The following is a 15331-nucleotide window of genomic DNA, read 5'->3' as shown; positions in this document are numbered from 1 at the left end:
TCATATAAAAGAAAAAAAGTTAGGCATCCCATAATACCCACCAAGAATGTAGGATAGGGAATTCTCTGGAGGTCCAGTGGTTAGGACTCCGTGCTTCCACTGCAGGGGGCACAGTTTCGATCCCTGGTTGGGGAAGTAAGATCCTGCAAGCCGAGCGGCATGGCCAAAAAAGACTGTAGGATACAGTTTTCTTATTCAGCTTAATTGGCAAAACAGTTGGGGTCTCGCGCTGTGGGGATCCTTGGAATAAGGGAGGTGGATTGTGTTTGTAGTTTTGCTTACCGCCCAGCCAAACTGCTTTAACCCAACTACCCTCCTTCCCCTCCCTGCCAAAAATCCTAGTCATTAACTCCAAAGCTGACTTTCATAAATTGAGATTTGGCATCTGTAATCTGCTTTTACCATATTCTCTTGCATTTGGGTGGAGAACTGGAGATTTTAGTTATCAGATCATATATATATATATAGTGGTCAAATCATCAAACCAGACAAAAACGGAAATTGTATGCTATTATGAAAAAAAATGCATGGTGATTGTGTTCTCAGAAAACTGGTTTTCTGTTAAATTAAAACTAATCTTTTAATTATTTAAGGTACTTGGCAATCAAATAATGCCTGGATCTCTTAATATGAAGATAAAATTTGTATGTGCTCAGTGTCTGAGAAATGGTCAAGTTATTGAACCAGACAAAAACAGAAAATATTGTAGTGCAAAAGCAAGGCATTCGTAAGTAGTGTGTGTGTGGAAATAGTGCCTGATCATAATGATCTCTTTCATGGGTGTAAAATCATGCATATAAGAAAAAAAGATTAAGACTTTGAAGAGAGCAAAGGAAAGTAGACAATTTAGGAATAATTGCAAAGCAAAAGGGAAGAGATTTTTAGAATTTAGTAGCTAAGAATTCTGTGCACAATTCAAGTGTTTTTCCTGTATTTCATCATTTCCGTGTTTAGGATTCGTAGGGAATGTTTGTTTATAATTATCGACAGGAAATGAAATGACAGAATCATAAGGCATTTCTTTTAGAAGGGTTGAGGAAAAAAATCTCTGGTCCTTTAGGTACAAACTTTGTACCTGCCCCTTTATATTATGCCTTTGCCAGTGTGTTTTTGTTTTTTCTGAACTCCATTTTTCTTAGGTGGACCAAAGATCGTCGTGCGATGAGAGTGATGTCTATTGAACGTAAGAAGTGGATGAACATCCGTCCTCTCCCCACAAAGAAACAAATGCCTTTACAGTTTGATGTACATACGTAATTTTTAAGCCACTTTTTTTTAATTAGGCATTTCAAATCATTAGAAAGTAGTAGTAATTCAGATGGAAACTGGTACCCTTTAAATAATGCTCATCATGTTAATGAAATTGAAGTGGTCCTTTCGTTTTCCTTTCCCTTTTGAATGTGTGGCTCTGGGACAGTCTTTAGATTGATGGGAATCGTATGAGTTACTGAGGAAAAGTAAGTGGACAGTGAACTAGAGAAGAGCGATGGTCATGGCTCAGCTTATTTTCCAGATGAATTACTTTGGGAGCAAATGGGAGAGAATTTCATTTAAATTTGATTCCTCAGCTTTGCTGTCAAACCCAGGGCCTTCCGTATTATCATGGATGCTGTTGATGAGTTGTTTTTATCACGCCTGTTTCTTTCACTGAAGCAATGGATGCTTGCTAAAGGATGCCCAACATTATAGGATTTTCTTGAAGTAACCCAAAGGAAAAACGCTCCATGTTAGAGCAATATGTTCCTCAAAAGCCCTTAGAATGAAAACACCAGACCAACTTAATGTGTGGGTAGCATTTCACTCACTGGGTAGCACGTTTCAACTTGGTCTCCCTGGTGCTTTACATGGTCTTAAAGACGATTGTCTGGGCAAAGCCCTGGAGCTGGCCCAACTTGCCTCTTCACAGGAGAGAGGGTCTGGAGGGATTTCACTGTGCAAGGGACACTTGGAGCTGACAGGGCGGAAATTTTCTGCCGCAGCGGAGGAAGTATGGAGAGAGCCTTTTGCCCGGAGAAGCAGTGCAGGTGGATTGCAGAGTCCCCATGTAACGAGGCTCCCTCTCCCAATTGCCAGAGAGTTGAGGAAGAGGAGGGTGAATTTCCCATCACCCAGGGTACCTTGCTTTTTGTAAAACTTATACAAGTTATAATGACAGTCTTTGAAGGAGGTGGTGTGTTTGTGTTTATCCACAGTGGTTTCAGCCTCAGATTTGGGTGATTTAATCCATGGGTTATGTAGGAGGGGAGGAAGGTTTATTGGAACCATTGATATCTTGTGCTTCAAAAGATAGTGGAGATTATGGGCGTATTCCTCAAAACTTTGCTAAAACTAAGACGACTGGGAACAATTCTAGCTCATGAGGCAGCTGCCTAGGACCACTGATTATCCTCTCATCTTGGACGTGGTGTTCTACCTTGCAATTTTACAGGAGCGTATTTCCTCTTTTTCCCACCATACTAGGTATTGCTAAGGGATCCTTTTTCTAAAAGAAGAAATAGTACTCTGTGTTTGTATGTGTGTAGACAGTGTGGTGAGGTGGAGAGAGCATGTGCTTCAGAGTCTGCCCGAAGGGCAAGTTACTCAGCCTCAGTTTGCTCATCTGTAAATGAGAATAATTGCATCCTAGGGAAGATACAGGAGCTGGTGTTGTGTAAAAACCCAGCACAGAGCGGCCTTCTCCTTTATTTTCTCTTCTCCCTGCTCCTTATCGTTGAGTTTTGAAAGACGGTGGTAAATGTCTACCTAGTAATACCTAAGTACTTATTGGGGATTGACTGGGAAAAGAATATAATACAGTCTATCACAAGAATGTTTTGTTGACTATTGACTTCATGCAGAAAATTGTAAGGGTTGCAGGGGTGGGGGTCCCTGATGTTGGTCCAAGGGAGGAAAGGAGCAGTGTTAAGTGTTGACTGCTTCTTGATTTTTAGTGAAAGTCAATGCTAAGCATCTACTATTACGTAAACTAATATATAGGGCCAACTCCTGCTGAAACACGGATAAACTAAAATAAGCTAACAATTAATTGTACTAGGATTTATGCTCTATAAAGACAGGTACATTGATGATATCTAAGAATGAGCTCTTGGTGATGGCGGTTTTCCTAGTTCTTAATAGTCATGGGTCTTAGGGGAGTCTGTGTTCTGCTGATTGCTCTCACTTTATTTTCCTACCAGTATCAGTGTATTTACTCTGTAAAATAAAAATGCAAATAACCAGAAGAGGTATTATTTGAACGCTGTATAACTAGATGGCCTGGTTAGTGGAATAATTGTCTTTGAACAACGCGTAGCTAGAGAATGATGACCAAGATTAGCTGCCAGTATTGGTGATAAGTAAATGTCCGAGATTTTTTCTGACACTGTTTAGTGCCTTTGGAGGAGTCTGCAGTTTCTTTATCACTTCCCAAGTGCTGACAGGGAGGCATCCTGGGTGTCAGGTAGGGGAGAGTAGGATCCTTCAGACTGAGGGGGCCAGAGACTTGGATTGCAGAGATACAATGTTCTGCTGTGTTAAAAGCAGATACTCTGAATCAATGAGTTTGTTGACATTTCCTTGTAAGAAAATGTTCCATATTCCAGTTTCATACTTACTTTCTTCTGGAAATTTTCTTTTGAAAAGTTTTGAGACAGAAAACTTAATATCATCTCATGTATTTGGGGCTTATAGTCAATTTGAATAGAAGCAAATTAATCTCCTTTTAAAATTATGTTCTCGGCATTAGCATGGATAATAATTTTTATTTTGCTTAAATGTAAAAATTAGGCAGTTTTACTAAGTGTACTCTGTCTTAAAGCATGTTCCTATCTTTCCAATACAGCTGTGCAATCATATTGCTTCTGGGAAAAAATGTCAGTATGTTGGAAACTGTTCCTTTGCTCACAGTCCTGAGGAACGAGAAGTGTGGACCTACATGAAAGAGAACGGGAGTAAGTTGATGATTAACCGTGGCCTTGACACCCGTGAAATCTAGCTTGCCTGAAAGTCTCTTTCCTCTCTGTAAATATGCCAACTTACTGTGCACACAGAAAGCAGTCTGCGTTCTAAACCATTATACCATTTTATCAGTGAAGCAGAGTCTGAGCTCCGATCATGTTTGCTTAGGTCAGATTCAGATACAAATACATAGGTCTGCATCCTCTGATGTCATAGGCGTGATTCATGGTCTGGGGAAGTTCAGTCCTTCTGTGAGCTCCTTTTGTGAATAGTCACCCCAGAATTAATCAGGTTATAATTGGAGGTCTCTTCAAGGAGCCCTTACTGGTAGAACAGGCCCAGATTCAAAGGCCCGAGGAGAGAATGTTTGTCTTGGTCAAACGTTAGGTTTATTGTGAGAGCCTTTTTTTTTTTTTTTTTTTTATTGTGAGAGCCTTTGAGAGGAGCCTCAGACAAACTTTCAATTCCAACCAGAAAAGGTTTTGCTACCAGGATTATTGTTCTTCAGTCTTAAGTAAACTGATGGAAATTTACCGACTGCTTAAGATCTGTGATCCCTGGATTACAAGAAGCCATCTGATTTAAGCATGTCACCTATCGTATTTCAACCATGTAAAAATTCAGTGACTTGTGTGGACAGGACTCCTTCTTGCTGGAGTGGGGACATAGAGTTGGGCCTTACTGAAGGTGTCCTTGTAAATCAGGGCTCTTGCAGTGATTCCTGCTACCACTGGTCTGAAGGAAGAAGAATTTCTTAGTTTACCTCTAATCTTAGAAACACTTAGGCAGGCAGTGAAGCCAAGTTTTGACCAGATCCTCATTACCAGATATTTTTTTTAAACTCAGTGGCTCTCAACTGGGGATGAATTTTGCCACACACACACCTCTCTTCCCTTGGGGACACTTGGCAACGTCTGGACATTGTCATGACTTGTAGGGCTGTGCTACTGGCAGCTAGTGGGTAGAGGCTAGGGGTGTTGTTAAACATGCTACACACACAAGATTGCCACCGACAGTGAAGAGTTTTCTGGCTCAGAACGTTGGCAGTGCTAAGGTTGAGAAACCTTGGTTTTATCGCTTGACAGTAATGCCGGATACACTTGTTCCAGTAGCTTGCAGCCACTGCCCAGCACCTGGTCGTGGCTGTGTTGTTGTAAGTTGCACCCCAGCATGTCGGTCTTCTGGGACTGTGGCTCAACTGACAGGCTCCCATCAGGGTCAGAATCTCGGTCCTTATAGTAGGTTTCTCAGTAGACAGTGAGGAGCTGTGTAAGTAGCCTGTGTGGTTACAGCAGCGGTAGCAAGTGTTTAACGTGGGGCATCGTGAAGCCATGCCGAGGCTTTCCTTTTCAGCAATGCCCTTGAAATGGTTCCTGAATTTTAAACACCCCATAGTGTCGTGCAAATGCAGGGAGGAGTTAATCTTGAAAACTAACTATTAAAAAAAAAAAAGAAAACTAACTATTGTGGTCTTACAGTCCTGAATTTGGTTCTTACCCCTGAGAGTCTGGAAATGGACTGTCTCTCCGTGTCTAAATACGATCAGTTTCCATTCAGCCCTCTCAAGTTTCTTTTGAAAATTGCACCGACTGATACCAGAAGAGTGCGTGTTCTTATGTGTATTTAAATGGCGTATTTAAATATTTGCTGCTGAAAGGAGTTCATTTTTCTTTAGTACAAGATATGGAACAGTTTTATGAACTCTGGCTAAAGAGCCAAAAAAATGAAAAAAGCGATGATGTAGCCAGTCAGTCAAACAAAGAAAATGGAAAACAAATTCACATGCCGACAGATTACGCGGAAGTTACTGTAAGTACCCCAGGTTGGTTCCCCTCACCTTTGCTTCCAGGCCTTTCTTTTCTTTCCCACCTTCTCCAAAATCTCCCTCGCCCGCGGTCTGCCCTCCCCCTTATCTTCATCTTCTCTCCACGCTGGCTCTCCACTGTTAGTTTAAGTCTCTTCATCCTAAAAATGGCTTTCCTGGATCTTTTTTCCAACTCTGGAGCCAGGAAATTGTGAGTCCGAGTCCTGCTTCCCTCTCCTTAGTAACCTGTGACACTGGGCAGGTTATTGAACGTCTCTGAGAGCGTTGCTTGTGATGGAGCCTCTAAGTGTGATGAGCCTGCGGGTTTATCCCAGTGCTGGGCCACGGAAAGTGCTCAGGAAATGTGGGATTCCCCCCTCCCCCAAGTCCTCTTGTTCTCTTATCACCGTCCTGCAGTCTGGCCTCTGCCTCTGGGTTCTACAGAGACATTAAGTCACCTGTGGTCTTTTACTGTTTTGTCTGTCTTTTAAATTTTTCAAAAAAGTGAAGGGGGTAGTATAATGACTGTTGAGCCCACCATCCCAGGTGAACCGATGTAAGTTTGTTGTGTTTGCTTCTGTAAAGTAAATAAAATGTCACAGATAAAGTCGGAACCCCAGTTGTCCTTCTTTCCCAGAGGGGCCAGATCCAGTGTATATTTTGTCAGGCCATGTTTACATATCTTGGACTGTTTATTCCTAACCTATTGCTCTGCCTGGCATGTTTTATTTAAACTGACAGGCGTATGCATTACTCTGCTCCTTGTTTCTTGTTTTGTTTTTTGTCCCCTCTCCATATTGAGCCATTCAGATGCAGGTCATGGACACGTCTCTGTGCATGATACGCCCTGTGAACTCTGCTTTCTCTGCCAAGGCTCAGCACTGACCCCCTCACCACCTTTTCTTAAGTACTACCAGGGTTTCCAGAGCCAGGGTCACCCCAGCTTGCTGGGTCATGAGGTTGACCTGTCTCTGCGAACCTGTTCTTACCCAGTGTTGCAGGGCATTTGGGAAATAGTCAATACCACTCAAACACTGCACGCTTGCATATGTGGGAGCACAGGGTTCCTAATGTGTGGGTCTGTGTCCCCAGGGTGGTGTCTTCCCAGCACGTGTACTTCCCTGGCCCCTGGCACAAGTCCTGGCCCATAGTAGGGGCTCAGTTCATGTGCAAGGCTGGAGTTGCTCATCCTTCTGCAGTGGGCGAATCCCGGGTTTTCACATCCTCTCTGCTTTCCCTCGTGGTATTAATCCTCCCCGGAATCCTTGTTTGAACCTGGCCCCTTGTCCTGCTGACAGACTCCCTTGTTGGCACACTAGCTCCTTGCCAGAGACTGCCTGGACCCCTGGCCCAGTCCATCGTCCCTGCTCTCTGCTTCCTGTGTGCTGGCCACCCTCTCCTTGGTCCTGCTCTTGACTTTGAGTTTTATGTTCTCACCCAGCTTCCCCCACTGGACGGGCTCCCCAACAGTAGAGCCTGGGTCTTAGGTGGAGTCGTTTCTAGTTGTTCTGGTGCCTGAACACATGTGACCCGTCAGGGGCCACACAGACAGCAGCCACTGACGGGATGTGTGTCTTGCGTGCACTCTAGGTGGACTTCCACTGCTGGATGTGTGGGAAGAACTGTAACAGTGAGAAGCAGTGGCAGGGCCACATCTCCTCAGAGAAGCACAAGGAGAAGGTTTTCCACACTGAAGATGACCAGTACTGCTGGCAGCACCGCTTTCCAACAGGATATTTTAGTATTTGCGATAGGTATGTGGGTCTCTTCAGTTTCCCACATGAAAACTGCTGACCTTGTGAGTAGACAGAGTATCTGGGTGATAAAATCTTCTAATCCTGGATGCTTGGATTTGAGCTCACAGTTTAGTTGCTCCTTGAACATTTCTTCACTCTTCTGTGTTACATGAAAAGATTCACTAGTCTGCCGGTACTGGCGTGAAAGTCTTAAAGATAACCAAATAGGGAAATAAGTTCATTCAGGCTTGCCCAAATGATCTCTGAGATGGCAGTGGAGATTCTCTGACCCTTCACAATAATCTTTCTCGTAGTAGATGTTCATCAGTTTTGAAACTGCCTTTGAATTATATTCCAAGTATAAATCTGGAACTTTCTCAGGTCAAAGGAAAATATTAGTATTTTAAGTTTACTTAGAAAATTTTTCAATGAAAAGCTAGATAATTTTGAATTGCTCCTCATTTTGTTGTTGCTGTTTCTATTTGACTTCCAAACTTAGATCCATGTGATACATAGAATTATTGAAGATATTTTTTACTTCCTGCCCCTTCTGATTTCTTTCCACTGCATCAAGAAGGAGCATAGTCTTTTTTCCCCCAACAATCTGTATTTTTCATTAAATAGTGCATTTAAATAGTTTAAAGTACTAATTATTGTAGATGTCAAGGCAATAAAATATTCATTTTTCTAGGATTAAGATTTCGAGCTAAAAGTTTAATGCAAACCATAAAGGTAGTGAAGAACACATTTTAAAGATTTTTATAAACAACTGGTGGACGCTTACCAAGCTGGTGGATGCTTACCAAGCTGACTTGTCCTAACAGGTATATGAATGGTACTTGCACGGAAGGAAGCAGCTGTAAATTTGCACATGGCAATGCTGAACTTCATGAATGGGAAGAGAGAAGAGATGCCCTAAAGATGAAGCTCAACAAAGCACGAAAAGATCACTTAATTGCCCCCAATGATAATGACTTTGGAAAATATAGTTTTTTGTTTAAAGATTTAAACTAATATGCTGGCTTTTATGTATGTTACCTAATCAGAGCATTGACCAGAAAAATTGAAAGTGTTGTAAGGCACGTAGCAGAGGAGCTGCAGATTTTCTGCTTGTATTGGCGTCTCTCGTCCCTCCTGAGCAGCAACCCACAGTAGGTAGGAAAACGGGCTGTTTGACAGGTCTGGCCAGGCTCTCACGGCATCAAATGGCAAAGTGACCGCTACTGGTTGCCATCTGTTGAACAGACTTTTGGATGAACTGTGTTGGGGAAGAGGATAAGGTTATGTGAGGATGACTTCTTGAGTTGGTCCTTCAGATAAGAATCATGATGGTGAGAGAGAAACACTGTACTAGGATCAGAACACATGATGGATGAAATTCTTCACATGTTTTAAGAGGAATGAATTTGTCTAATATAATAAAGTTTGCTACTTATCTGTATGTAGGTTGCTAAAAAGGATTTTCTTAACTCAGATTTTAAGCCAAATAACCATTTAACACTAGTATATGTTAAATGGGGTATTTTTCTGTATTTGTATGTTTCACTATAATAAGGGAACTGAGGATAATGTGCATTGAGAATATTTTGAAAAATAATCAGTTGACTCAAATTTTATTTCTTGGTCTTTTGCTGTTTAAATGATGATTTTGAAAGATTAAACTTGTACTGTTGGTATTGTGTAGTGTATGGACCAATACTGCCCGTAATAAAGATTTTATATATAGATGTCTTTCATTTTTTTGGTGTGGTCCTTGCCAATTCCTTAAAGAATTGTTAAAACTGGGTACTAAAATCACAAGGTTAGTTTTTTCTTTTTGTTTTTTTTTTGGCCGCACTGCTCGGCTTGCAGAATCCCTGTTCCCCGACGACCAGGGATCGAACCTGGGCCCTCAGCAGTGAAAGCGTAGACTCCTACCCACTGGACTGCCAGGGAATTGCCTAGATTTTTTTAAAAAACACTTTCATTTAAGCAGTTAATGGCAGAAGGCAAATTAGAGAGGCATGGCAGCAACTTTCACTCTGTCCCGCTCTCCTCCGATTCAGGTTGCTAAGAGGCTTCTCTTATTGACTGACATGCTAACCCCTCTGGGGGCTCTTCTGTGTCTCATTCAGATGAATGCCCAGCAAGGGGACACATGGTCAGCTAAGACGTGGGCTGTGGGGTTCCACAGACACGACTGTCTAGCACAGCGCCTTCTATAGGGCTGTTTTGGTTGTTGAAAGACCACTGAAGGTGTGGTCAGGACCGGCTGGCAGAGACAAGGAAAGGGCTGAGCTGTCCTGAGACCCAGATCTGCTCCTGACCTGGCAAGCTAGGGAGAAGAGTCATTGTCAGGGTTAGGGGGCCGCCACCTCACGAGGACACTGCCAGTGCAGAGTCCCTGTTGGGGGTGGGAGTCAGAAGGAATGGCTGATGGACTCGAAAGTCACTTCTTCGTGACAACCTTGACTCAGTGGGGTTTGGGGAAAACAGAAAAGGGTCTTTGTTCAGTGCGAGTCCAGCCTGGGTGGGGGGAGCATGGCTGCAAGTAGAGAGATGAGAGAGAAGCGGTGCCTTCAGCAGAACCAGAGGCTGCAGAGTGAAAGGCAAGCCCGGGGGACTCCTTGAGGACCACAGGAGACTGGTTTCCCTCCATGAATGGAAGGCAGTTGGGACCAGTTTTATTTGGCAGGTGCGTTAGCAGTGCATCTTATTTGCCAAATAAGTAATCTGTTTCTGTAGAGCAGACTGGCAGTGTTATCATTCTGCTAGGTTTCCCTAGTCTGATGGCCTTCATGATGTTTTTCTTCTCCATCCTTCCAAACTCCTTTTTATCCCTTTTTTCCAGGGAGAATAGATGTTAAAAAGCTGTCTCTGGTGCTCTGTTTTAGCTTGCAGTTTAACAAGTTGGTTGTCTTAACCTTTGGAATCTAGGCTAGAAACTTGAAGTCTGAGAATTGTTTGTTTTCCACACCCACATCCCCACCTCAAATTCTCTGTGCCTGGGCTTTCTTGCAGTTCTCTGTGCTCTGAACTATCCTTTCAGTAAATTCCATTTCTGCCTAAATCATCCAGTTTTTTGCCTCATTTCGGCTAAGAACCCCCCTGGCCACAGCCTTGGTCTCAGCATCAGGAAGTCAATGCTAATTATTCCATGGTGAAGTCACACCTCCACCCTAGAAGTGAAGAGGAGAAGGAGGTGTGGTGGGGGGGAAAGGATAAGAAAAAAAAAGTATGAAAGAGCAAAACCCGAATATTAACAGCAGACGAAACTAATAACTGGCATGTCTACTTGGACATGTTTATCTCCATATCTCCTCCAGGGTGGATTTTTTTCAACATTTAACAAATTGACATACAATTTTTATAACAAAAGTTTTACCATTTTAAATAAAGTACAAATCCATGGTTTTAGTAGATTCCAAATGTGCTACAATCACCACAATGAATTTTAGAGTATTTCATTACCTGAAACAAAACAAAACCAAACCCACACCTTAGTCTACTCACTCCCCCTGCTTTTCAAGCTGTAGGCAACTGCTCAACTGCATTGAGCCACAACTAATGAGTCCACATGCCACAACGACTGAAGCCCGTGTGCCTAGAGCACTGCTCCACAACAAGAGAAGCCACCGCAATGAGAAGCCCGCGCACCACAACGAAGAGTAGCCCCCGCTCGCCACAACTAGAGAAAGCCCACACGCAGCAACAAAGACCCAACGCAACCAAAAATAAAAAAACAAGCATTAGATGTTTTATACATATATATGCTATATATATGTATATATATGTACAATGGAATATCAACTCAGCCATAAAAAAATGAAATATTGCCATTTGCAGCAACATGGATGGGCCACAGGATATCATGCTTAGAGAACCAAGAGAAAGATAGATACTATATAATATCCATTATATGTGGAACCTAAAAAAATAATACAAATGAATCCATATACAAAACAGAAGCAGACAGATACAGAAAACAAACTTAACAGTTACCAAAGGAGAGAGGGAGGGAGGGAAGGAACAATTAGGAGTATGGGATCAACAGATACAAACTACTATACATAAAATAGATAAGCAACAAGGATTTACTATACCTTGTATATAGCACAGGGAATTACCCAATATCTTGTAATAACCTATAATGGAACATAATCTGAAAAAACCACTATGCTGTACACCTGAAACTAACACAATACTGTAAATCAACTGTACTTCAACTTTAAAAAAATTTAGTTGAAACTACAGAATGTAAAATATGGGTTTTCTTGTGTAAGAAACACTGACAGAATACCAAACCAGAGACTCAGATTTAAGGAAACTGGTGAGTGACTTCCCTGGTGGTGCAGTGGTTAAGAATCCACCTGCCAATGCAGAGGACATGGGTTCGAGCCCTGGTCCGCGAATATCCCACATGCCGTGGAGCAACTAAGCCCATGTGCCACAACTACTGAGCCTGCGCTCTAGAGCCCGTGCTCCACAAGAAGAGAAGCCACCGCAGTGAGAAACCCGCACACCACAACGAAGGGTAGTCCCCGCTCGCCGCAACTAGAGAAAGCCCACACGCGGCAACACAGACCCAACGCAGCCAAAAATAATAAATAAATAAATAAATTTATATATCTAAAAAAAGGAAACTGCTTAAAGGACAAAGTAGAATAAAATATTTGAAGCAAGTGATACTGAGTTAGCATAGTAACTCACTTTTAAAAAATAACCAAATTTGGCTTAGACACAATAGTAATGAGACAGTTAAAAAGACAGAATTACAAAATTTGGGGCAGGGGAAAAATGATTATTAGCACACGAAAGGAAAACAAAAGAGCTCTGATTAAGAAAAAAAATTAACAAGCATTATTTCTCTCCGATTCTAAGAAAAGGATTAATACCTGGGAGAAATATACGTAATCTTCCCCCTGCCCCCTACTCAAATGCCACCACCTTGATCATGGCATAAAAAGTGGCCATGAAAGCTCAGATATTGGTTGATGTGGACTAGTTAGGGCTGACATAGCCTTGAAAAGCTGTGCAGCCTGACCCAGATGGCCTGGTGTAATCTGAAATGAATTTATCTTTGTTTCAGGAGAACACCTAGGGCCAGAGCAGCAGCCAGATGTCTAGAAAGAGAATAGTAAAGGAAACATCCTTTTATTGATCCAGGGTGGTTTCCTGGCCTGTAAGACTCCGCCCTGCATTGCCATAAGATATTGTGGGTCTCATGAGATAACCCACAGGCAGCAAAAGTACTTTGAACCTTATAAAGGCCTGTGCAAATGACAGGTGTCTTACGGAAGAGTAGTGTGGATTCTGTTCTAGCAACCTACAGTGAATGGGTACTGGTGACTTCGGACCATATTTGTTTTTGTTAGTAATATACTATGTAACTTAAATCTACACAAAGAAATCAAGAGAACTAGAAACGGTAAATAAGGTTAATATTTTTTTAAAAACTAGAAATACATTTTTTCTCTTCTAGCTTCTTCCAATAAGATTATATAAAACAATAATGTAACACTATATTATTCAGTTTGTAGTAGATTAAAAAAAGAGTAATAATAGCATAAAAAAGGGAGGAGGAAACAGCTGTATTGGAGCAGTTTCCCTGTCTTACTGAAGTTAAGTTAGTATAAATCTGAAGTAACTAAAAAAAAAAGTTTTAAATCATTAAAGGAATTAATAATGTTTTAGAAAAGATCCACTTAATACAAAAGAAGGAAGTAAAGAACAAAGAGGTGTAGAAACCAAAGAGCAAAATGGCAGGTGAATATGAGCTACCATGTTGGGCCTCCACGGTTAACACACTTAATGCTCTGGGTCACCTACAAAGGTGACCATTCATAGCACATTTTACATCCCTGGAAAATCCGCACTGGGGTCACGCGGCTGGTTTGCGGCACAGGTAGGGTTTCATCTCCTGTTTTTTTTTTTGTTTGTTTTTTTGCGTGGCATCATACTGCCTTAGTTCCCTCCGAGTTTTATCTGCCTGGTTTGTAGTTATTGACAATGGAAGTCGAGTCTAGATCTGTGGCCCGAGCAATTTGGTAATTACGGACATTCTCTTAGCTCCAGGTACACTTGTCCCAGGGAAACAATCCCTTCCTGTCACTCTCAACTCATATTTCATCCTTCTCCGACTTGTTTTTAATCACAAAAACTTATTTAGAGGGACTTCCCTGGTGGCGCAGTGGTTAAGACTCTGCCTGCCACTGCAGGGGACACGGGTTCGAGTCCTGATCCAGGAAGATCCCACATGCCACAGAGCAACTAAGCCCGTGCGCCACAACTACTGAGCCCGTGTGCCACAACTACTGAGCCCGTGTGCCACAACTACTGAAGCCGCATGCCCAAAGCCCATGCTCCGCAACAAGAGAAGCCACCGCAATGAGAAGCCCGCGCACCACAACGAAGAGTAGCCCGCACTTGCCAGAACTAGAAAAAGCCCGCGCAGCAACAAAGACTCAATGCGGCCAAAAATAAATTAATTAAAAAAAAAAACTTACTTAGAAAGGACCTAACATTTAGAGTCTCAGAGGATTTAGAGTCGACAGTGGGTCGCTGGAGCGGCTTGTTAACCTTGCCTTTGAGCCTGAATTCCTCACCTACTAGCTTTGTGGCTGCAGTCACGTGGCTTTTCCAAACCTCGGTTTTCGCATCTGTGAAGTGAGTACAGGCTGTACAGACCCTCCTCCCAGGGGTGTGATGTAGGGACATGGTGCTCAGGCGCACAGCACTTCACTGGTGCAGGAAATGGACACTGGGAGATGACAGTCACTAAAATTTGAGTACTCACTATGGGCCCGGCAGTTTCAATCAATGATCTCATTTAATTCTCAAAGCAGGGCTTCCCTGGTGGCGCAGTGGTTATGAATTCGCCTGCCAATGCAGGGGACACGGGTTTGAGGCCTGGTGTGGGAAGATCCCTCATGCTGCGGAGCAACTGAGCCCATGTGCCACAATTACTGAGTCTGCACTCTAGAGCCCACGAGCCACAACTACTGAGCCCGTGTGCCACAAGTACTGAAGCCCGCACACCTAGAGCCCATGCTCCACAACGAGAAGCCACTGCAATGAGAAGCCCACGCACTGCAACAGAGTAGCCTCCGCTTGCCGCAACCAGAGAAAGCCTGTGCACAGTAACGAAGACCCAACACAGCCGCAAATAAATAAAATAAATTTATATAAAAAAATCCTCAAAGCAGCTCTGTGAGGGTGGTACTGATATCACTCCCATTTTACAGATGTGTAAACCGAGGCCGTAACCTCTCCCGCCTCACTCCCGGATCCGCGGACACTTCTCGCCTCTGTACATGTTTTCCGTTCATTAAGCGGGGACAATAAATGGCACCTACATCCTCTGGAGCCTGTAGTGATATTAGCAGACACGACTGCTGTCACCATCGCGGCTCTTTAAACTCAAGGAGCCAAACGAGGACTCCCTGTAGCCCGGGGCTGCTGAGGTCTGCGCTGGCTAGATGCAAGGATAGGAGTGGCCGGACGCTCGGCTCCGGCGCCTGCGCAGACTCAGTGGATTGGGTACCTGAGCGAGCATGTGGCTACGGCGGCTTCGGCGCATACGTCAGGGACGGGGGCGGGGCCTGTGGGACTACGCCGCGGCTGTCCCGCCGCCAGCGGGGAACGGATCCGCGCAGACTCCGTAAGCGAGGGGGCGTGGCTCTATGGGGGCGTGGCTGATGGGTGGTGTCCACGTAGCCTCTCGGGTGGGGGCGGAGCCGCCTGCGCGTGGGCGGGCGCCGCGTCTGCGACGGGGCTGACGTGGACCGTACGGGTTAGCTGCCTCGGCGAGTTGCGGGATTGGGGCGCGACGGGCTGGGCCGGGCCTTCGGGCCCTTGGCGGTGGCGGCGGTATAAA

At 43.6% G+C, this 15331-nt stretch overlaps 1 protein-coding gene across 1 annotated transcript in view; it reads left to right on the top strand.

The window, feature by feature from the left end:
* Window positions 1-9207, top strand: part of ZC3H7A (zinc finger CCCH-type containing 7A) — a 34670-nt gene extending 25463 nt beyond the window's left edge. The window contains exons 18-23 of the mRNA XM_079720124.1: window positions 594-727; window positions 1140-1245; window positions 3821-3929; window positions 5612-5745; window positions 7331-7494; window positions 8301-9207. Coding sequence (XP_079576250.1) covers window positions 594-727; window positions 1140-1245; window positions 3821-3929; window positions 5612-5745; window positions 7331-7494; window positions 8301-8490 — 837 coding nt within the window. The 3' untranslated portion in view covers window positions 8491-9207. The remainder of the gene's footprint in view (window positions 1-593; window positions 728-1139; window positions 1246-3820; window positions 3930-5611; window positions 5746-7330; window positions 7495-8300) is intronic.
* Window positions 9208-15331: the final 6124 nt, after the last annotated feature.

Source organism: Hyperoodon ampullatus (genome assembly GCF_949752795.1).
Source record: "Hyperoodon ampullatus genome assembly, chromosome: 14".
NCBI classification, from domain to species: domain Eukaryota; kingdom Metazoa; phylum Chordata; class Mammalia; order Artiodactyla; family Ziphiidae; genus Hyperoodon; species Hyperoodon ampullatus.
Note: the sequence above shows the minus strand (reverse complement) of the source record. Positions and strands in the feature narration are given on the sequence as shown.